The sequence below is a fragment of the Prionailurus bengalensis genome, chromosome A3, assembly GCF_016509475.1.
Source record: "Prionailurus bengalensis isolate Pbe53 chromosome A3, Fcat_Pben_1.1_paternal_pri, whole genome shotgun sequence".
Classification (NCBI taxonomy): domain Eukaryota; kingdom Metazoa; phylum Chordata; class Mammalia; order Carnivora; family Felidae; genus Prionailurus; species Prionailurus bengalensis.
In genome coordinates this window covers 91,885,609-91,910,025 of record NC_057354.1, presented here as the reverse complement: position 1 = coordinate 91,910,025, position 24,417 = coordinate 91,885,609, and the positions used below count along the sequence as shown (strand labels likewise).

The window sequence follows — 24,417 nt, the reverse complement described above, 5'->3', positions numbered from 1 at the left end:
TCTTACAGCTGTGCATCTCTGTCAACATCACTCTCTGTTCTCAGATATTCTTTTTTCTTAAGGACCAAGGCATTTAACCAGGTTCTTTTGAAACCTTGCCACCTGAGAGCAATATTTTGATATTTGCTCATTCGTGCACCTATCATTTATGTGTAGATTTTACTGTTTAGCTTTCAGAAGCAATCTCCCCACCACCCTCCCCACCCCACCCCCCACCCCCACACACTTCAGGTTTTTTGTTTAATTCTTGGTTGGAGAGAGAAGAGCAGATGCAGTTCCAGTCTAGGATGTGGGTATAGTGCCTGATTCCTAGATAGGGTTTGCACAGGAGAGCCTGTGAGTGCTGCCCATCGTGGCGCTCACCGCGAGGAGGCTACAGGACTCTTTCAACCACATAACACTACAGCACAGCCAAGCCTTGCAAAGAGAACACCTTGCAAGGCCAGCCCTGGGAACCAGGGCAGCCCTGGGAACCGAACTCGATAAAAAGCGCAAGAGGCAGAACACGCATGCGCAGGGCGAAGGCGGAGCGGACGGCGCGCGAAACGAGCGCGCGCACGCGGCGGCCAGGCCTTATAAGCGGGAGCGCGCACCAGCGTGGACGCCAGAGATCCCGCAGGCGGGTACCGGAAGAGACCGCGCGCTTGGCGCCCGGGCCTCAGCCATGGCTCACAGGCCGAAGAGGACTTTCCGGCAGCGCCGAGCCCACTCCAGTGATAGCGATGACGCCGAGGAGCGGTCTGCTGAACCCGAGGCTCCGGGGCAGCAGGCGGCCCCGGGCCCTCCAGAGGAAGGGCCGCCCAGTGGCGGGGGCCGCGCGGAGGTGACGGACTGGCGTGCTCGGGCCCGGGGCCCTCGCGGTCGTGGCCGAGTGTGGGCAAGTTCCCGGCGCGCCGCGGGGGCGGCTCCGCGCGCTGAAGGCTCCGACGTCCCAGGTGAGGCTGGGCTGCTGGGGAGCCGACGTGACGCGGGGCGAGGGGCGGGGCTGCGGGAAGAGGCCCTCGGCCTTCTCCGGTGGTTTCCATGACCGCTCTAACTTCCAGCAGTGCTGAATTCCGGCGACCTGGAACCAGACTGCACGCTTCCCAGCACTCACTCGCCCGCTGCCCGCATCTCCAAGTGGGGCTCCTTGGGGCGACCACAAAGAGTCCTTTGGGGTTTGTGGCTCGTGTGTGTTCGCACCGTCGGGTGAACTCTCCCCAGTTATAGGTTTAGTGCGGTACTTGCTGTTTACGAAGAACCTAATCGTCATAGAATTAAAAAAAAAAAAAAAAAAAAAAAGCTTTCTGGTACTGTTAGGGGAAAGTTTCATGTACTTTTGGAAACGTCCCCAGTTAGCTTTCTAGAAAACACTTAACCGGAATAGTACATCAGAAGAATCTAGGTGACAGACTTGGCACGCTTCCTTTGCTTGTTGTATTTTTCATCAGTTATTTGCAGGAACGCAGATTACAACGACGGTGGATGTCACCAGGTAGCACAATGAATTGAAGACGCCGTAGACCGTACCAATAATGGCGGGAACTACAGTGCAGTAGTTTTGAAGTACCTTTGCGTTTTTAAATCTAGAATTTAAGCAGCATGAAGGTGTTTACATAAAATGTGTTCCAGTTAGAATTGGAGCTTAATAAGAATGCAGTTTTCAGTTAGTTTTGAGGTTAAAGAAAAAAATTGTCTCTCCCACGTAACTATTTTACAAAAAAATAGTGAGTGACATTGTTTTCCATTTGCAAATCTTGATACTTCGGCATTCAGTCTTGTGATAGGTTGTTTCATTTGAAATATGAGAAGAAAACCGCAGGTACAGGGTGTAATAGGAATACTTAATAGCCTTTTAGATGATTGAGGGCGTTCTGCTTTGGTGTTACAACAAAGGTCAACAAACAGTACTTAAAGGTCAGTTTGCAACAAGCAGCTGAAACAGTTATCTGTCAGGTTTTTTTCCCCAGTCTGTTACATTAAAATCCACGGGTCTGTTTTGCACTTGAATGGAACTTTTGCCCATGCATGATTGGTTACATCATGCACGGACTATGGAAAACATTGGTTCACAGAGTTTGCAAATGTTGGTACATTTTATGATACAGTATCTCCCCCCAAATCTGTTACTGTTAGTGTGTTACTGCTGTGTTACTGCTAATCATCAGTCTTTAAGTATTGCAAAGATGCTCACGGTGCAGGATGTTTTCCAAAATTCCAGTTTTCACTTGAGATCTCTAATTCTGGAAGTGATAGGCACAGCTTTACTCATTTCTGAGACAATTTGTCAGTTGTACATGTAGAAATAACTAGAATTTGTCATTCTTTCAAGTAAAATGGTGTTGCTCCTTGAAGACCGTGGCTAGTTCACCTTGCATCTGTTCACACAAGTGCTTTTCAGTGAGGCAACCATTGTGTTTCAGCGTGACCCGGAAGTGCTTTATACACACTTCCATTTTGTTCCACAGAATATTTAAAAGATATGGACTCAAAGGTCACGATTTAATAAAGTTAGTGACTTTTAACTGCTGCATTGAGGATGGTAAGTGCAACTGGATTTTTTTTTTCCTGGCAATGCATGGTGATGAAGAATACAATGGCTGCTACTACACATTGCTGTCACTGTCTTGATTTATACTAAGAAGCCAAGAGTTTTACCCGCCTCTGCTGTTGCTTCATTATATAAATAGCATCAGATTAAAATGGGCAAATAACATGCTAATATTGTGATGAGAGTAGTTTTGAACTCGCAGACCCTCTGAAAGGGTCCTAGGGACTTCCAGAGGTTGATGGACCATGCTCCGAGAACCACTGCTCTGGTGTTCATCCACTTTGGGAACAGGTAGGGATTGTCATAAATAGTAGCAAAGAAAGAGGGAATCCGTACTTGTATTCCTTTGTCTTCTAAGTTTTGATCTTAACTCCAGATTTTTTTTTTTAACTCTACATAGGTCTGTTAATTGCGGGACATTTTTAAGAGAAAGAGTACTGGGGTGCCTGGGTGGCTCAGTTGGTTGAGTGTCCGACTTGGGCTCGGGTCACGATCTCACAGTTCGTGGGTTCGAGCCCTGCATCCGGCTCTGTGCTGGCAGCTCAGAGCCTGGAGCCTGCTTCGGATTCTGTGTCTCCCTCTCTCTCTGCCCCTCACCCACTCACATTCTGTCTCTCTCTCCTTCAAAAATAAACATTAAAAAAAAGATAAAGAGTACTATGTAGTCTTTAAGTTTTAAAATTCATAAAAAAATACAAAATAATTGTGAACTGACAAGCCCTTTCTTGTCAATAATACCATGAATTCCTTCACATTTTGTTCATTCAGTTCTCACAACACCCTTATGGGTGTTATCTCTTAATGTTATCTTTGTTTAATAGACTGTTTGGCAGACTGTCCTTTCCAAAATCACAGAGTAGAAGCAAAGAGATTCGTGATTTGAGACCACAGTGCTCATTACAGGACTGCTTGCCACCAGCCATTGAAATATGGTAGAAAGAGAGTCTAAATTCCAGAGTTGAGTGAAATTAGATTGAAAGCCCTCTTCTCCACTTAGTAACTTTGTGACACTGGATATGTTACTTAGCCTCTCTAGTCCCTAATGTCCTCATCAATAATAGCAGGCATTTACTTTATGGAATTGTGAATTCTACAATTGTGTGAAATAGACCTTGTAAAACAGATTTCAGTGCCTACCATATAGTAAGTGTACATTAGGTTTTTTTCAACTTCACCATTTTTCTTTCTTGTTTTAAATGTGCCTTCACTTTTTGTTGTCTTTTTTTTTCTGTATGGTTTCCTTTTCTCATTGCATCTTTTAAGAGAATATTTTATTAGATAAGTAGATTGTATAAATAGGGTAAGTCTGTACATGTATTAGATCATCCATTGGTTTCAGAAACAATGGAAATGGAGAAAGATCTGTACATTGCTTCAAATACATGGAGGAAAATTAAAACACTGTACTATATATATGCTATGTGTTGTGTAGAATTTAGGTTATTGATTCCACTATCTTGACTCTTTGTTATATTCAAAAAATGTCCTGTTAGAATCCAGAATGGTTGATCTTTCAACGGATGAAGAGAGTGAAACACATCATTCCCCAGAAAGTAAAGATGATCACAGTTCATCATCCAACAGCTCTAGCTCTCTGGAAGAAGAATTTTCGTCAATAGGTTGGTAAATATTGTGATTTTGGTTAAATTTATTTCTAATAGTATTTTCTATACCAGTGGTTCTTATTATTGGTAACACAACTAACTCTAGTGAAGTATGAGGCAAGTACATCATTACTAATGATTGTCAAAGTGCCAGATTTGACTGCTCTTTTCCATTACATGACACGCCCAAGGTCAGACTGCTTGTAAGAGACAGAGCCAGGATTCAGACCCAGGCAATCTGCCCCAGAACCTGTGTTCTTAACCAGTGTGCTACACTTGGTGATTAATGCCAATATCTGAAGGGTGGTAAGAATTTGTTAGGATGTTTGGGGTACAGGACATAGCAAATGTAAAACTCTAGGGAAGACAACATAGCATATGCAGAGAACTAAAAATAGTTGTTGGAATGAAAATACTTGGTTGGAGCGTAAGATAGAGGAACAACAAAAAATGCAGAGAGACAAATTGGAGTCAGATAATACAGGATTTGGGAGAACTACTGAAAATTTTATGCAAATAAATGGCATGACCATCTTTGTCTTTTAGAAAGATCAGTTCAGGGGTTGGTAAATTACCACTTGTGAACCAAATATGATCCATCACCTGCTTTTGCAAATAAGTGTCTGTGGCTGCTTTTGCTCTACAGTGACAGAGTTTAGAAGCTGTACCAGAGAATTGATGGCTCACAGAGCTGAAAGTATTTTTCTGGCTTATTACTCAAGCTTAAGGATTTGTAACTTGTTTTGTGCTGTGGACTCTTGTCAGTCTCATAAAGTCTGGGACCCCTTCTGAGAAAATAAAATTATGTAGTTTTATAAAAGAAATAAATTAACTTAAAATGTAATTGTTTAAATGCATTTTTTTTATTTTACACATTTTTTTTTAACATTTATTTATTTTTGAGAGACAGAGACAGAGCATGAGCTGGGGAGGGGCAGAGAGAGAGGGAGACACAGAATGCAAAACAGGCTCCAGGCTCTGAGCCATCAGATCATGACCTGAGCCGAAGTCGGACGCTCAAACGGACTGAGCCACCCATGCGCCCCTAAATGCGTTTTTAAACACTTGCAACGTAGTAATAACTGCTTTATCAACATTAAATAACAAACAGTGGCTCTTGTAATTTTTTTTTCTTATACAAGTTCACAAGGTACAAAAGTGCTTAATGATGAAACCAGTATTAAGAATTGAAACCTAGTAGATAGGTGAAGCCTTGTCTAGATTCTAGATAGAGGGCTGTCCAATAAAACTTTCTTTGATGATGAAAACGGTCTGTATCTTCATTGTCCAGTACATTAGCCGCTAGCCACATAGAGCTGTGGAGCTCTTGAAATGTGGCTGATGCAACTAAGGAACTGGATTTTGAATTTGGATAAATTTAAATGGTCACAGTACTGCTATAGAAGATGGCACATTAGGCCTTTTAAGCCAGTAGTTATAAAGTGTTGGTAGCAATGTCCACCTAAGGACAGAAGACAGTGTTCGCAAATGTGTGGGATAGTTTTTATCATCATTGTGACTGAGGTATTGTTGGCCTGTAGTGCCCTAGAGACAAGAAATGATAAGTGTCTCTCAGAGTACAGGACAGTACAGCACAGAGAAGAATTTTCCATTCTGAAATGTGCATTTCAGAAACACTGAGAGTTGAAAACTTGTTCTGTGAGGGATACATTTTTTTTTCTTCTGGAGAAAATATGAAGGCATGGGAGAAGTTTGGAGATTGGACCAAGGAGTGCATTTATTTTTTTGTTCATACAGTGGAATTATTAGAATGATCCAGTAGTGAAATATCTGCCTTGATATTGTTGCAGATACAGTGTGTTACTCATGGAGCATGATCTCAATCTCTACTCCTTAGATAAGACGATATATGTGAAAATTATTTAACTTATAAATTTTCATGTTGTTATTATACAGCAATATGCTAACTTTATTAATTCATTCCATGTCTGGCCAGCATCTGCTCTGTGGGAACCTTTGAGCTAGATGTTGGTGCCTAGACAAGAGAGGATAAGGGGCGCCTGGGTGGCGCAGTCGGTTAAGCGTCCGACTTCAGCCAGGTCACGATCTCGCGGTCCGTGAGTTCGAGCCCCGCGTCAGGCTCTGGGCTGATGGCTCGGAGCCTGGAGCCTGTTTCCGATTCTGTGTCTCCCTCTCTCTCTGCCCCTCCTCCGTTCATGCTCTGTCTCTCTCTGTCCCAAAAATAAATAAAAAAAAAAAAAAAAAGAGGATAATACTCTTGAAATTTTACTTCTTTATTGTAGCTTGAGAGAGGATTAGCTTTATGTACAACCAGTATCTCACTGCTGAGTCCATTCTTGTGACTTATTAAACCCCGCCAAGTCATTTGCAAACATCATTTCCACTTCAAGTATTTCTGTTTTTGTATTCATACACTTGAGTATTTGAACCTGAGTATATCATCTTAACCCTGATTTTACAATAAGTTTCCCAGAGGGCTGTAAAAATACACTGTTGCTCAGCCCCACCTCAGATCAACTGAATCTGAATCTCTGGGATGGGGAGCTTGGGTGCCAGTAGATTATCAAGATCCCCAGGTGATACTAATGTGTAACCAGCATCAAGAAATGCTATATAGCCTGTTGTGAAGGTTTTGAGTCTTAATTCTGTTTTAGGTTATATTAGCTGTCCCTCCCAGCTTTAAAGACATGTCTTTTTATCTTCATATCACGTTAAGATCATTAAAACAGGGGCAGTGCAGACAAGACAAAATACAGAGGCCCTGTAGCTGATGACTACAGCGCTTCATGATCAACTTTTTTTTTTTTTTTTTTTTTTTTAGTAATTATTCAGCCACTTAAGAATCCAGTGCAATATGTAATTTTCCCCACGTATTTTAACATTATCCACAAGGAAACTATTAAATGCTTTGGGAGGATGGAGAAACATCTGACCTGCATCATTTCCCTGATCTTAATCTATAAATTAGTACTAGTCTGTAAAAAGTAAATCACTTGATTTGATATTCCTTGTTCTTAATGAACATACTGATTTTCAGTGATCACCACTTATCATTTCATAATTCAAGCACTTTTTGTTTTCCTTAGGACTGCTGTCAAGCATTTTGGTCAGTAATCTCTGAATTGTCTCTTTTTTTCTGTTTCAAAAGTTGGAACGTTTTCACGTCTCCAGGCACATGACCTTTTCTGTTTCTCAAAGAATTTGGATCATGGGTGCCTCGGTGGCTCAGTCAATTAAACATCTGACTTCAGCTCAGGTCATGAACTTGCAGTTTGTGGGTTCAAGCCCTACATCAGGCTCTGTGCTGACAGCTCAAAGTCTGGAGCCTGCTTTGGACTCTGTGTCTCACTTGCTCTCTGCCCCTTCCCCGCTCATGCTCTGGGTCTCTTTCCCTTTCTCTCAAAAGTAAACATTAAGAAAAAAAAAAAAAAAAGAATCTAGATCAGTTTGTGGTAAAGTTTAGAACATTTTACTTGAGCCTTGGTGGCTTGACATCCCTAATTAACATTTTGAAGTGCTTCAAGTAGTGAAAATTTCTTTTCCCATTTTGTTTACCTTAGTATTTTGCTTAAGAAACTGTTCTTTTTCCAGAAAGTTAAGATAAATTTCAGCTTAGATCATGCATGAAGAAACTTGTTTTGAGTTGGAAGAGTCCACATTAATGTGGTTTATACTCTATAAAATAACTAAAACTAGGGGCGCCTGGGTGGTTCAGTTGGTTGAGCATCGGACTTCGGCTCAGGTCATGATCTCAAAGTTCGTGAGTTTGAGTCCCACATCTGTGCTGTCAACACAGAGCTTGCTTTGGATCCTCTGTCTCTCTCTCTCTACTCCACCCGTGCTCTCACTCTCTCAAAAGTAAACATGAAAACAAAAAACTAATGAACTAAAGCAAGGCTGTATTAAAAGTTGTCACTTAAATATTCTTCAATGAACCTGATTATTTTCTTTACACTTTTTCACTTATTCATGTGGAAATCACCACAGGACCTTAGAGACTGAGTTGGCTGTGTGGTTTTAGTTTCTTTCTCACTCCCTATATGCTTGGAAGGTCTGGGGTAGGGCAGGGCATAATACAGCGTCCGTCTTTGTGAGTCTTAACTGGCCTCTCCCCCATCATTCTCACGTCTACAGTTCTCATTGACTCAGCAACTCCATGTTCAGCTCTCCACATCCCTACTCCCCTCACAATCTCAGAGCCTCTGGAAGTGAGAAATACCCCTCAACAAAAAGTCAGCAACAACATCTGATGAATAAGAGAGCTCAAAGATAAAATGAAGTGGTATCAGTATATTTTCTGAAACTTCTAGACTTGGTTAATTTTCTAATTTACATTTAATCTCTATAAAAATAATTTTCTTTCATAATGGATGTAAGTTTTGAGCTGTGTAGTTACATTCTATCAGAATAGTGAAAAAATTAGAAAAATGTGCCTTTTTTATTTTATTTAAATACAGGGAATATGTATTTCTGTTGGTGTTTGGTTTTCAGTGTCTCCTTCTTTGTTTCTTTCAGTAAATATCCCTGATGCAGCTTTTATTCAGGCAGCCCGCAGGAAACGTGAATTGGCCAGGACCCAAGATGACTATATTTCTTTGGATGTAAAACATACCTCTGTCATCACTGGGATGAAGAAAAACAATGATGAAGATCCTGAGAGTGAGCCTGATGACCATGAAAAGAGAATACTGTTTACCCCAAAGCCTCAAACACTTAGACAAAGGATGGCTGATGAAACAAGTACATACTTAATTTATTTACAATATGTGAACATTAAGGGATTTTTCGCTGGAATATACTATCGTGATCAAATCTCCATAAAAACTTAATGTAATGTCTCATATTTTAAAAAGTGTTAGAAGTTGGTTTTTATTTAATACCAGTTTGGTCAATGACATCATCATCTGTAGAAGATAAATCTATTAAAATACTATTACCAAACATAACGTGTAATAATATTTAATTGTCTGACCTCCACTTGATCTTTTTTGACAGATTAAAAAATTGTGCAGTCTTATTTTTGACATTGAAAACTTTCATTATAACCTTTGTAAAGATTTTTTTTTTAACATGGAAGCATATACAGAGATTTTAGGCTTCACTTATTAAAATCTCCCCTGCTCTAATAAAAAATTTCCTCACCCAATAGTCTTTGGGTCTCAAAGGACTATTCTCACATTTCTCATTTATAAACAATAATATGTTTTACCAAAATTTTTGTCACTTCAAATAATATTTTTTCGGAATGAGACTTTTGGTTCTTTATAACCCAGAAATTACTTTTCAATATTTAGATTCTCAGGTAGAATTTATAATCTCTGGGAGCACCTGGGTGGCTCAGTAGGTTAAGCATCTGATTCTTGATTTCCGCTCAGGTCATGATCTCATGGTTCATGAGATCAAGCGCAGAGCCTGCTTGGGATTCTCTGCTTCTCTTTCTGCCCCTCCCCTGCTCGTGTGTGGGCTCTTGCTGTTTCTCAAGATAAATAAGCATTTTAAAAAAAGAATTTATAATCTCTGTTAAGGAATACCAAATGTTTCATTTTTTTTCAAGTTTTTTTCTCCATATGTGAAACTATGGAAGTGTTTTTAGTGGGACAGTTTGGTGATGAGTACAGATTCCCAGATTCAGGTCTCTACTTCAGCACATTCCTCAGACAAGTTATTATTAAATTCCTGATAGGAGTGTCCTCATTATAAAATAAGGATGATAATAGTGCTTCCTTCCTTAAACTGTGAAGGATAAGTTAACATATGTAAAGCTGCTAAGCCAGCAGCACATTATAAGCCCCCCAAAAATGTTAGCTGATGCTATTAGAAGGGATAAATACCATTCATGATTTTTTTTTCCCCCTAGCACCTAGAAATGAAGAAACAAGTGAAGAAAGTCAGGAAGATGAAACTCAAGATATTTGGGAACGGCAGCAGATGAGGAAAGCAGTTAAAATCACAGAGGTAATAATTTTTTTATACCATGTATATTAATTTTCTGTGGCTGCTATAACAAATTATCACAAATTTGATGGCTTAAAATAGACGTTGATTTTCTCACAGTTGTGGAGGCTAGAAATCTGAAAGCAAGGTGTTAGCAGGACTGTGCACCCTTTGAAGACCTAGGGGCAAGAATCTTCTCTTGTCTTTCAAATTCTGGTCACTCTAGGTGTTCCTTGCTTTGTGACTGCATAACCCCTTGCTGTCTCCTTCACATGGCCTTCTTCTCTGTGCTTCTATGTGTCTTTTGCAAGAACACTTAACATTGGATTTAGGGCCCACTTAGATAATGCAGGATGTTCTCATCTTGAGATACTTCGTTTAATTACAAACACAGAGACTCTTTTTCCAAATACGTCATATTCACAGGTTCTAGGGGTTAGGACATAGACCTATCGTTCGATCACTGTTCAACTCACTACACCTTATATACCATGTTCTTTTCCCACTAGATTATAAACACCTTCCACATATTATTAGGCCACTTAAGGGGACCATGTTTTTTTATCTTTAGTTTTATGGTGACTGCAACATACGGTAGGTGTGTAAATGTAAAGTTTAAACAAATATGTTTAGAGAAAAACTAATAAAAATAATTGTTCTTGAGCTCAAAAGTCCTGGATTTGGGTTCTGGCTACACCACTGAAATATATGCTCCGTGAGGTCAACAATTATGAACTATTCAGTGTTTTATCCTTCTGTGCCTAATGTTGTGAGTGGTCAATAAATATTTGTGAAACTTTGAGCAAATTATTTAATTTTCTTTTTTTTCTTTTTTTTTTTTTTTTTAGTGTTTATTTTTGAGAAAGAGACAGAGTGTGAGCGGGGAGGAGCAGAGAGAAAGGGAGACACAGAATCTGAAGCAGGCTCCAGGCTCTGAGCTGTCAGCACAGAGCTCGATGCAGGGCTTGAACCCAGGAGCCATGAGATCATGACCTGAGCCGAAGTCAGATGCCTAATGGACTGAGCTACCGAGGCTCCCCAAAGTTTCTAAATCTGTTTTTTCATCAATAAAATAGGAAGCTAATGTTACCTACGTGAGTAGGTGGCTATAAGTCTCAAAATCATAATGATTTAAAATAAAGTGCTGATACATTACATAAATATAAAGTTATTATTTTTTAATCTGTTTAACAGTAATGCTTTGAGGGGCACCTGAGTGGCTCAGTTGGTTAAGTGTCCGACTTTTGATTTCAGCCCCAGTCCTGGTCTCATAGTCATGAGATCTCATGTTGGGTTTCACACTGGAAATGGAGCCTGCTTAAGAATTTCTCCCTCTGCCCCTCCCCTGCTTGCACACACACAAGAAACAAAGCAAAAAACAGTGCTTTGAAAGATTATTTGCTCTTCTAAATAAAGTATTAAGATCTCCGTGTTATTAAAACTAAGAAGCTAAGTAAAGTAAGTCTTTGGTTGTAACAATATTTAGAAATCTCTGACCAGAGAAATGATTTAGAGGGCTATTTTTATAACTATAATAGATTTAGGTCCCCCCTCCCCTTTTTAGTGAAATCAGTGTAGCAACAGCATGAAAAAAAAATACTTGGAGAAAAAAACATGTCACAGTCCTTATTCTGCTCAGGTTTGCATAATTCCTTTTTAAGTATTTGTTTAATTATAGGCATAGTGTATATCAGAAATTCCCAGACTTCCCATTCATGGAACCCACAGTGTCTTTAACTTTATTCTGATGCCCTTAGGCCAAAAGTACTAAAGCAATTCCATTTATTGAGTACTTCGGGCGATAGAATTTAATACTATTTATGTCCTAATAACTCAGTAGTCTTTGGAAAAAATAACACTGATAAATTGAAGAAAAAAAATCTTTTAATTTCATTTTCAAATAACCACACTTACTAATGAAATGTGTGCACCTCTTGGGCACTGCATGACACCTCAAGATTAGACACTGCCATTTTCCTTTCTAAATTGATTTTCAGTAGGTACTTGCTTTTTATTACATCCACCAAAAACCCACCTTCACTAATAAGACTTCATCAAAGGACTGTAGCACAATCTAATGTTGGAGCTATGAACTAGTTAAAACTAGTAGTTCAATAAATGATGAATATGTATTCCCTGAAAATATTTAAAATATTTATATTTAAAATGTATATTTAAGGGCACCTGGGTGGCTTAGTTGGTAAGCGTCCGACTTCAGCTCAGGTCATGATCTCGCAGTTTGTGGGTTCAAGCCCCGTGTCAGGCTCTGTGCTGACAGCTCAGAGCCTGGAGCCTGCTTTGGATTCTGTGTCTCCTTCTCTCTCTGTTCCTCCCCTGCTCATGCTCTGTCTCTCTCTCTCTTTCTCAAAAATAAAGATTAAAAAAAATTTTTATAAATAAATAAAATGTATATTTAAAATATTTCATAGCATCCCTTTGAGTTCACGTGGATGCCTTGGCATGTAGTTTGGGAACCACAATAGCATACAATTTCAAATTCTGGTTTGTTTGCTTGACATGTTATAAATGTTTTCCCCTGTTTCTATTACATAGTTATAACTAATTTTAAAATTGCATAATATGGGGGTCATCCAGGTGGCTCATTTGGTCGAGGGTCTAACTCTTGATTTCGGCTCAGGTCGTGATCCCAGGGTCATGGCATTGAGCCCCACGTCAGGCTCCTCACTGAGCATGGAACCTGCTTAAGATTCCCTCTGTCTCTCCCTCTGCCCCTCTCCCCACTTGTGCACTCTCTCTTTCTCTCTCTAAAATAAATAATAACCAAAAAGCAAGCTTTTGTGAAAAGTAAGATTTTGTAATTTGCCTCTTGCATGCATATTTAAAGTTCCATATTTTAAAACTGTGAGAATTACAAAAACGTTTTATTGTAACTATGAAAAATGTCAAAGGCATGGAATTTTGATCTGGTGAGACATTGGATACCCAGTCTTCTCTCATGCTGTTGATATTTGTAAGATTAACGAGTTTTTTAAAACAATACAAATTTTCATATTTTTAGGGACGAGATCTAGATCTTTCCTACAACAGTGAATCTCAGACAGTGAAGAAGTTTGATACTTCCACTTCATTTCCACCAGTAAATTTAGAAATTATAAAGAAGCAATTAAATACTAGGTAAGTAGTATTGATTTTAAAATAATTTGTCCCAGATATTTAATAGTGAAAAAAGCACTATGTTCTTTTTAATTATTAAGTACGAACACTAATATTAAACATATTTGTAGGAAAAAATAGCATCGTCTGTGTTACCCCACTAGTACAACTGATTTCCTTTCTATATAGGTCATTTTAATCTTTATAATAGATACATACCACATGGTTAAAATTCATAAGTATTAAATTCTTGTTTTAATATTTTTGTAAGCTTGTATCTGCGTTGTTAAATAACCTTTAATTTTTAAAAATAATAAGTTGGGAGTGATGGCAAGATGCCATAGTAGGAAACTCCATACCTCATTTCTTCCTAGAATACCACCTTAGCAATATACAGTCCAAAAAGCCTTTATGAGAACTCCAGAAACCAGTTAGAAAGTTGCACTACCCCAAACAAGCTCAAAGCCAAGAGCCACATTGTAATGGGTAAGAAAAGTCATTTCATTTCAGTGGCATCAGCCACTCTTGCAAGCCCACACTGCTTGTGAGAGAACAAAAAAGCCCAGCTCACAGCCTCTCCATTGAGAGGGAAAAAAGAAGAGTGAAACATACATCTAATGTTTGGGCTTTTGGAGGAACTGCCTGAGGGACTGTTGCCTGCCTTGGCTATGTCAGCATCCTGAATGTCATACCTTGGATATCTGGGGGCCACAGAGAACACAAGAGAGCTCAGTTCCTGCACACCCAGAAAGCCTAGAGGACTTCAGACAAACACCAAAGGGAGCAAGAGAGTACAAACACCTAAAAAACCCACAAATTCATATAGGGAAGTTTTGTATAGAAACCCAGAGGAGATGTATTCCTTGTAAAAGATTTGAGAAGACCTCTCCCTGCCCTCCAAATCTCTAGCCAGGCTGATTGGTGATGTTCTTCCACTATATGAAGCTATTTCCCTTAAGTGCATTTTCAAATGTACAAGACAACAACAAAAAATAACAAGAGACAGAGAAATCGGGAAACCTGGCACAACCAAAGGAGCAAAATAAATCTCTAGAACCAATTCTAAAGAAACAGAGATCTATGAATTACTTGACAAACAATTCAGAATAATCTACTTCTAGAAGCTGAATGTGCTATAAGAGAACACACACAACAATATCAGGGAAACAATACATGAACAAGGTGAGAATATCAACAAAACAAAACTATTAAAAAAAAAAATTCTGTAGCCAAACAATACAGTAAGTGAACTGAAAAATCCACTAGAGGGGGTCAACAACCTACTTGATCCAGCAGAAGAAAGAAGCAGTAACATCAAAGGCCATTGGTTTGAAATTACAAGTCAGAGGAACAGAAAGAAAAAAGAATGAAGAAGAGTGAAGAAAACATAAAGTACTTACAGGACACATCAAGCACAACAATGTACACATTATGGAAGTCCACATACGAGAAGAGAGTGGAGCAGGAACTTCTCTGAAGATCTAATGGCCAAAAACTTACCAATCTGAGAAAGGAAGTAGACATCCAGGTTCAAGCTCAAAAGATTAGAGGGATAAACCAGAGAAGCTCACACTGAGACAATCAAATTTTCAAAGGCAGAAAAAAATTTGAAAGCAGCGAGACAAAAGCACCTTTTCACGTAATAGGGATCCCCCTAAGATTATCAGTAGATTTCTCAACAGAAGCTTTATAAGCTGGAAGGACTGGGATGATGTGTACAAAGTGCTGAAAGAAACTCCCAGCCAAGATAATTATAACCAGTAAAAATGTCCTTCAACAATGAAGGAAAAATAAAGACCTCAGATAAGTAAAAACCAAGGGAGTCCATCACCATTAGAATTGCCTTACAAAAAATTGTTATTACAAGTCCTTCAAGGACCGCCTGGGTGGCTCATTCAGTTAAACGCTGACTTCAGCTCAGGTCATGAACTTGCAGTTCATGGGTTCAAGACCCACGTCAGGCTCTGTCCTGACGACTCAGAGCCTGGACCCTGTTTCGGATTCTGTATCTCCCTCTCTCTCTGCCCCTCCCCTGCTTGCTCGCTCTCTCATTCTCTCTCATTCTCTCTCATTCTCTCTCATTCTCTCTCTTTCTCTCTCTTTCTCTCTCTTTCTCAAAAATAAATAAACATTGGCACAAAAACAGACACTCAGATCAACAGAACAGAGAAAGACCCTCAAGTATATGGCCAACTAATCTTTGACAAAGCAGGAAAGAATGTCCAATGGAATAAAGACAGTCTCTTCAGCAAATGGTGCTGGGAAAACTGGACAGCGACATGCAGAAAAAAGAACCTGGGCCACTTTCTTACACCACACACAAAAAATAAATTCAAAATGGATGGAAGACCTCAACTAAGACAGAAAGCCCAAAATCCTTGAGGAGAAAGCAGGCAAAAACCTCTTTGACCTTGGCCACAGCAACTTCTCACTCAACACGTCTCCAGAGGTAAGGGAAACAAAAGCAAAAATGAACTGTTGGGACCTCATCAAAATAAAAAGCTTCTGCACTGTGAAGGAAAGACTCAGCAGAACTAAAAGGCAACTGATGGAGAAGATATTTGTAAACAACATACCAGATAAAGGGTTAGTATCCAAAATCTATAAAGAACTCAAACTCAACACCAAAAACAAATAATCCGGTGAAGAAATGGGCAAAAGACATGAATAGACACTTCTCCAAAGAAGACATCCAGGTGGCCAACCAACACGTGAAAAAATGCTCAACATCACTCATCATCCGGGAAATACAAATCAAAACCACAATGAGATACCACCTCACACCTGTCAGAATGGCTAACATTAACGATTCAGACAACAACAGATGTTGGCAAGGATGTGGAGAGAGAGGATCTCTTTTGCGCTGCTGGTGGAAATGCAAACTGGTGCAGCCACTCTGGAAAACAGTATGAAGCATCCTCAAAAAATTAAAAATATAACTACCCTACAACCCAGCAATTGCACTACTAGGTTTTTATCCAAGAGATACAGGTATGCAGTTTTGAAGGGGCACATGCACCCCAGTGTTTATAGCAGCAGTATCAACAATAACCAAGAATGGAAAGAGCCCTAATGTCCATCGATGGATGAATGGATAAAGAAGATGTGGTGTATGTATATACAATGGAGTATTACTCAGCAATCAAAAAGAATGAAATCTTGCCATTTGCAACTACGTGGATGGAACTGGAGGGTATTATGCTAAGTGAAATTAGAGGAAGACGAATATCATGACTTCACTCATACGAGGACTTTAAGAGACAAAACAGATGAACATAAGGGAAGGGAAACAAAAATAATATAAAAACATGGAGGGGGGCAAAACCTAAGAGACTCTTAAATATGAACAAAGGGTTACTGGCAGGGTTGTGAGAGTGGGGATGGGCTAAGTGAGTAAGGGGCCCTAAGGAATCTACTCCTGAAATCATTGTTGCACTATATGCTAACTACCTTGGATGTAAATTAAAAAAAAAAAAAAAAAAAAAAGTTGAACAAGAATTAAATAACAGCTTATATTTGAGTTCTATGTCTTTGACTCAATAAGTAACCTTAAACAGATCATTTTTCCTTTTTATGTTTTAGTTTCTGTTAAAAGAAGGATATAATCCGTATACGACTTAGGTTATAGATGGGATCATGATGTGAAATCGTTTATTACAACCATAAGAGACTCTTAAATATAGAGAAAAAACTGAGGGTTGATAGGGGGGAGGCAGAAAGGTTGATGGGAGGGGAGAGGGGAAAATGGGTGATGAGCATTGAGGAGGGCACTGGGATGAGCACTGGGTGTTGTATGTAAGCAATGAGTCATGGGCATCTACCCCGGAAACCAAGAGCACGCTATATACAGTGTATATTAGCCAACTTGACAATAAATTACATTAAAAATATAATAATAATAAAAAAAAGACAAATATTAGAATTTTTTTTAAAAAGAGAGTCCTTCAAGATGTGACTAAAAGGCCTGCCATTGGACATGTCCCTCCTCGGCACAACTTGAACACTTGAACCCAGCCATGGGTCACTGCTAGAGCAGTGAGAATAAGGACTGAGATAAAGATCAAGAGGAGCAGTTGCTACTACTTGACCCTAGAAGCCCCCCTACTAAAGTGGAGCTGAGCCCAACTACCAGCCTGCCTTCCACTCACATAGATGAGCAGGCCCTGCTCTCCCCATGCTTGATAAGGGAGCCAGCAATATCATTGACGTGTCTGCTACAGCCTCCCAGGGCATGAAGCAGCACAAGTACACGGGCCAGGCAAGGGAGTACGGCACCCACTTGGCTGTGCTGAGCAGCCTAACCCACTGGAAGAAGCTGCTGCCGCTGCCATGTCTTACCAGCCAGTCCCAAGTGCTGGCCAGCAAGCCCATCTCCTTTTCTGACTTGCAGCGGGTCTCCAGGATAGCTGCTTATGCCTATAGTGCACTTTCTCAAATCCAAGCAGACGCGAAAAAGAAGCTGATTATATAGTTTGGGATCCCATGAAGAGGGAGATTCTTGAACTGCTCTTTTTTCACCTGTCTCTACCCTGCTTCACTGTAGTTCAAGTAGTACCTAACTTCTCTACCCTAGTTTCACTGTAGTTCAAATAGTACCCTAATCTGGTACTAATCACAGAGAAGAGTATGGAGGAGGAGAAGAGTGAGGCTGGAAGTCTGAGCAAGTGAGGATGGGGCAAGAGAGGGTAAAACCATTTGGGACTGGCATTCAAAGCCCTGGCTAGGGATGGGTGGGGGTTAAAAGGTTAGGACTTAGCCTTCACTGTCACTGGGAAGGTAGAGGTACCACTGTGAAGTGATCCCTAGGGGGACTATGGGAGCCCCTTTCTACCCTTTCTCTTGGCCTCACTCCTGTCCCCCTCTCCGTGACTTAGTATTCACATGCACCTCACTAGGGTTTGTGGCCAGGGTCTGGACAAGCTTGAATGTGAATTAATTTTGTATTTCTAGCACCTTGGGTTTTTACATGTTTGGGATTCTGGTTTGGTTTATCACCCTGAATAAAGGAAGTGTACTTAAAAAAAAAAAAAAAAAAAAAGTCCTTCGAGTTCAAATGGAAGGAGGCCAGCCAGTAGCATGAAGCATATGAAAATCTAAGGCTGTCTGGGGTGCCTCACTAGCTTAGTCAGTAGGCGAGCCTGCAACTCTTGATTTCAGGATTGTGAGTTCAAGTCCCATGTTTGGTGTAGAGTTTACTTAAAGAAAATAATAATTTGACACAGCTTTGGTTTAAAATACATATATATAAAGCTGGTAAAGATTAAGTATGTAGACAAATAGAGAATCATGTAGTATTCTAAGGGTGATGTAAAAATCAGTTCAGGTATAAAATTTGAAAGATAAACACAAAAAAACTATAACATTGTTAATGAATAAAAATTGTTTAAATATGATTTGGGACATCAGTAACAAGTGGAGGAAATAAGGAATAAGAATTTTTGTATGTGATTGAAGTTGTTATCAGCTTAAAATAGATTATTAGAACTATAAGATGTTTTTTGTAATCCCCATGGTGTGTGCACACACACACACAAATGTATAGAAGCACAAAAGAAAATGAGAAAAGACTGAGGGCATGTCACTACAAATTCAAAACACTAAGGTAGCAAGAGAGGAAAAGGCACAAAATAACTACAAGCTAGAGAACAATTTACAGGGGCACCTGGGTACCTCATTGAGCATCCGAATCTTGATTTTGGCTCAGGTCATAATCTTACAGGTTCATGAGATTGAGCCTCACATTAGGCTCAGCACCAACAGCAGGGAGCTTGCTTGGGATTCTCTCTCTCCCTCTCTCTGCCCCTCCCCCAGTAGTGTGCATGGGTGCTTTCGCTCTCAAAATAAGCTTTAAAAAAAAAAAAGCAGTTTACAAAATGGCAATAGCAGGTCCTTCTGTATTAATATTACTTTACAGTCAAAAAGCAGAATGGCTGAATGGATTAAAAAAATCAAAATCCAATTATATTCTGTCTGTAAGAGACTGACGTAGATTTAAGAATACATAGAGACTGAGATTGAAAGGATTGAGAAATATATCACATGCAAATAGTACACTAAAGAACAGTAGTGACATAAAAACTATTTGAGAGACAGAGTGCAGGATGGGGAGGGGCAGAGAGAGGGAGACACAGAATTTGAAGCAGGCTCCAGGCTCTGAGCTGTCAGCACAGAGCCCAACGTGGGGCTTGAACTCACGAACCGTGAGATCATGACCTGAGCCAAAGTTGGATGCTCAACTGTCTGAGCTACCCAGGCTCCCCGTTAAAAACTATTTTAAAAGACAGAATGGCATAGGATATAAAGGGATCAGTTTATCAGGAATTATAGTAAACAGTTATATATGCCTCTAACATTACAACACCTGTGTAAAGCAAATACTGACAGAGCTGAAGAGAGAAATAGTAATACAGTAATAATATTAGATTTCAATATCCCACTTTCTATAATGAATAGAAAATCCAGGCAGAAAATCAATGAGGAAACTGTGATCTTGAACAAAATGGACCTAACCAGACATACAGAACATTTCTACCCAACAGCAGCAGAATATACATTCTTTTCAAGCACACATGGAATACTCTTCAAGGTAGATCTAATGTGAGGTAACAGACAAGTCGTAACAAGTTTAATATTGAAGTCTTTCCAAGTATCTTTTTCAAACACAATGGAATGAAACTGTAAGTCAGGAAGAAAAGCAAAAATTCATAAATATGTAGAAATTAAACCACATTTGAACAGCTAGTGGATCAAAGAAGAAATCAAATTAGAAATTTTAAAATCTCTTGAGAAAAATGAAAGCAAATGCTCAATATACCAAAACAGGGAACACAGCTAAAGCATTACTGAGAGGGAAATTTATAGCAATAAACACTTATATTAGAAAGAAAGAAAGATCTCAAATCAACAACCTAACTTTACACCTCAGTGAACTAGAAAAAGAACTTAGTGCAAAATTAACAGAAGGAAGGATATGATAAAGATCAAAGCAGAGGTAACAGAAAATACACAACAAAAAAATCAACAAATTGGGTTTGTTTTTTTGTGTGAAGGATTAGTAAAATTGACAAAAATTGACCTTTAGCTCTATACTAAGTAAAAAACAGAGTGGGCTCAAATCAAAAAATTAAAACATGTCACAGAAATTAAAAGGATCATGAGAGAGAGACTAATATGGACAATTATATACCAACAAATTTGATAACCAAGAAGAAATTGTTAAATTTCTAGCGATGTACAACCTACCAAGACTGATTCATGAGGAAATTAAAAATCTAATCAAACCTATTACTGGTAAGGTGATTGAATCAAAACCTTACTAGCAAAAGCCCAGGATAACATGGTCTCACTGGAGAATTCTACCAAGCATTTAAAGATGAATTAACACTATTCCTTCTCAAACCCTTCCAGAAAACTGAAGAAGAGAGAACACTTCCAAACCCATTTTATGAGGTCAGTGTTACCTTAATCCCAAAGCCCAGACAAAAATATTAACAAGAAAATTATAGGCCACTAACCCTGATTAATACTGATACAAAAGTCCTCAACAAAACACTAGCAAACCTAATTCAACAACATATTAAAGGGATTCTACATCATGACCAAGTGAGATCTACTTAATACAAGGATGATTGGTAGCAAAAATCAGTTCGTGTGATACACTACATTAACAGGATGAAGGACAGAAACCACATGATCATCTCAGTTGATGACAGAAAAAGCACCTGAGAAAGTTCAATACCCTTTCATGATAAAAACAACCAACTAGGGATAGAAGGAAATTTATGAACATAATAAAGTCCATATAGGAAGAGCCCACAGCTAACATAATCCATGGTGAAAAACCAAAAGCTTTTCCTGTAAGATTAGGAACAAGGCATGGACCCCTATTCTTGCCACTTCTGTGCAACAAAGAATTAGAAGTCCTAGCCAGAGAATTCAGGCAAGTAAAAGAAATAAAGGGCAGCCAAATAAGAAAGGAAGAAGTAAAATTAACTCTATATAGATATGATCTTATATGTCATAAACTCTAAATAGACTCCACACACACACAACTCTGTTAGAACTAATTCAGCAAATTTGCAGGATACAAAATCAACACAAAAAGTTATGGTTCTATGGACTAACCATAAAAAATCCAAAGAGTGTGTTTAAAAAAAGTCATTTACAATAGCATCAGAAAGAATAAAATTCAGGAATAAACTTAATGAAGGAGGTAAAAGATTTGTACAATGGAAACTATAAAACATTGCTGGAAGAAATTGAAGAAGACATAAATAGACATTTCATGTTCATGGATTAGAAGACTTAATATTGTTAAAATACCCAGTTTTACCCAAAGCAGTCAACAGATACGGTACATTCCCTATCAAATTTTCAGCAGCAATTTTTGCAGAAATAGGAAAAAAATTCTAAAATTCATATGGAATCTGGAAGGACCCAAGACTGTTTTGATTATTCAAACCAATAATCAAAACAGTCTTGAGAAAGAAAAGCATAGGCAATACAAGTAAAAATAAACTAGTGGGACTACATCAAACTAAAACTAAAGAGCCTCTGCTCAGCAAAGGAAATAATGAAGAGTGAAAAGGCACACTGTGGAGTAAGAAAAGAGTTGCACACTATCTGATCCAAAGTATCGGAACTCATACAACTCAGCAACAACAAAAATCCAACTGAAAAATAGACATTTCTTAAAGTAGACATACTAGTGGCCAAAAAACATATGAAAAAAATGGTCATCACTAAACATCAGGAAATTATAAATCAAAGCCACAATGATTAGGATGGCCACTGTGAAAACAATAAGTGTTCTCATGGATGCAAAGGAAAGGGAACCCTTATACGCTATTGATGAGACTGTAAAATGGTGCCACAGCTGTGAAAAGCAGTATGGAGATTCCTCAAGAGATTAAAATAGAAATACCATATGATCCAGCAATTCCACTTTTGTGTGTGTGTGTATGTGCACAAAATAAGACAGAAAATAATTTACAGGGGCGCCTGGGTGCCTCATCAGTTGAGCATCCAACTCTTAGTTTCAGCTCAGGTCATAATCTTACAGGTTCATGGGATTGAGCCCCGCGTAGGGCTCAGCGCTAACAACGTGGAGCCTGCTTGGGATTCTCCCTCTCCTCTCTACCCCTCCCCTGTGCACAAGCATGTGCTTATCTCTCTGAGAATAAATAAACCTTTAAAAAAAAAAATCTTTGCATACAGTGGAGTATTATCAATCTTAAAAAAGGAAATCTCAGTATATGCTACAACAAGAACCTTGAGGACTAAATGAAATAAGACATTCACAAAAGGTAAATACTACATTGACTCTATTTACATGATCTTTCTAAAGTATCAAACTTTTAGAAACTGAAAATAGAATGGTGGTTGCCATGGTTAGGAGGAGGAGAGGAAGGAGGAATTGTTGATCAGTGGGTATAAAGTTTCAGTTTTACAAGATGAAAAGTTCTAGAGTTCTGTTCACAACAGTGTGCATAAAGTTAATACTGTACTGCACACTTAAAAATAAGGTTAAGATTATAAATTTTGTTACATGTTTTTTGACTGCAGTAAAATAAGCATATTTTGTTAATATACTTGATTTATAATAATTTACTTAAATATTTCCCTGTTGGACATTCTGACTTCTAAGTTTTCTCTCATAAATAATGCTAAAGATAATGAATGTTCTTGTAAGTTATTTAATCTGTTACATTATTTCTTAAATGTCTGAGGAAAGGTGACCTGGGTAAATGATGCACATTTTTATGGCTCTTGAAATAGATTGCCAGTCTGGACACATCTTTTATTCTCCTACTATTAAAACTTATCTCTTAAGTGGAGAGTATTAATATAAATAGTATGTTTTGCTAAAGATAAGGCAAACCCATCATGATAGGTTGTTTTGTCTTAAATATTTTTCTGTTTTACTACTCAGAATCTAGTGTGTTTCTTTAGATATTTGAAAGAATGAGTATGATAGGAAAAGTTTAAATAGTCCTATGTAACATGTGATACAAAGAGAGAACTTGGTTCTCCTGCCCAAGTTAGTATTCATAAACAACGTTTTCTTTGCCTTTTTTTTTTTTTTTTAATACTTAGGAACTTTTCTTCTAATACTTGGTAATAGGTTCAGAATTCTTACCCTGTGTCTTTTATATAAATCAGCTTTAAAGTAGCTTCACTTCTTAATTATATTGCAGCTAAAATATATTGGTCATAGTTGTTCATTTATATGGTTTGACAAAGAAAAGGACATTCAATAGCATTGTATAGTGAAATAAACATAAAAGTCTTTAGATGATACCAGTTTTTAGATATTAGGCTACCTCTGTATTATAGTGAGTTGGCAAACTCCCCACCCACTCCCTGTTTTGTAAGTAAAGTTTTATTGGAACACAGCCATACTTGTGCATTTACATATTGTCTGTGGCTGCTTTAGCTACATCACAGAATTGAGTAGTTGCAACAGCAACCATATTTCCTATCTGGACCTTTACAGAAAAAGTTTGCCAACCTCTATTCTAGATTATTGGTTTTCAGTAGTGATGTTAAATGATGAAAATTGCCTTGATTCTGTATTATTTTTGTAATAACTTCCCTATTTACTGTCCTTCTGATAGTCCTTCGTTAACTGAAAGAAAAGAGCTAGAATTACAGCTGTTGCATCTAGAATTGCATATAATTCAGGACTTAGCGGTTTTTGTTTTTTTGCCTTTTTTGGAATTGTGTTTGAGAGAGTTGTCTTGCATGCATTATAGGGAAAAAAAGGTAGCAGATCACTAATAGAGAGTAGCATTTCATTTTATCTGGATAGGTTTTAATTTTAAATTTAGTGTATTTTATTTTTTCATTAACTGAGTTTATTTTAAAAAGAAAATACGTTTTTATTGTCTAGACTAAATCAAATAGTACAAAAGGATATACAGAGAAAAGGAAGTCACCTTCCCCAAAGAACCACTCCTCCCGGTTTCCTGTGTTTCATTCCAGAAGTGGTCTGTATGTATGTCTATACAAGTACATATATACTTATATATTGCCCCATTTTTTATACAAAACTAAAGCACATCATATCCCCTGTTCTCTACCTTGCTTTTTTCATTTAATATGTATTTATGATCTTACTGCTATAACCAATAATATTCCACTTAATTAAAGCAGTTTTTTAATGCTTTCTGTACATTATTGTCTTATTTCTTAACTGTCTCTATTCTTTACATAATGCAAGGAAAAACTTGGAAAGACGAATGCATTAGTCAT

General features: G+C 38.4%; 1 protein-coding gene and 1 pseudogene across 4 annotated transcripts in view; both read left to right on the top strand.

Moving 5' to 3' along the window:
* Window positions 1-573: 573 nt before the first annotated feature.
* GCFC2 (GC-rich sequence DNA-binding factor 2) overlaps window positions 574-24,417 on the top strand; it is a 56,096-nt gene continuing 32,252 nt past the window's right edge. For 2 of the 4 annotated variants that reach the window (XR_006301020.1, XM_043603818.1), the window contains exons 1-5: window positions 575-935; window positions 4,024-4,149; window positions 8,632-8,856; window positions 9,974-10,071; window positions 13,070-13,185. Coding sequence is in view for 3 of the 4 variants with exons in the window: in XM_043603818.1 (XP_043459753.1) it covers window positions 665-935; window positions 4,024-4,149; window positions 8,632-8,856; window positions 9,974-10,071; window positions 13,070-13,185 (836 nt within the window). In the remaining variant the exon portion in view is untranslated. Of the gene's footprint in view, window positions 936-4,023; window positions 4,150-8,631; window positions 8,857-9,973; window positions 10,072-13,069; window positions 13,186-13,538; window positions 14,735-24,417 lie in introns of those variants that run through there. The other 2 variants (XM_043603819.1, XM_043603817.1) reach the window with 2 other exon arrangements.
* LOC122497076 lies at window positions 17,088-22,584 on the top strand (annotated as a pseudogene).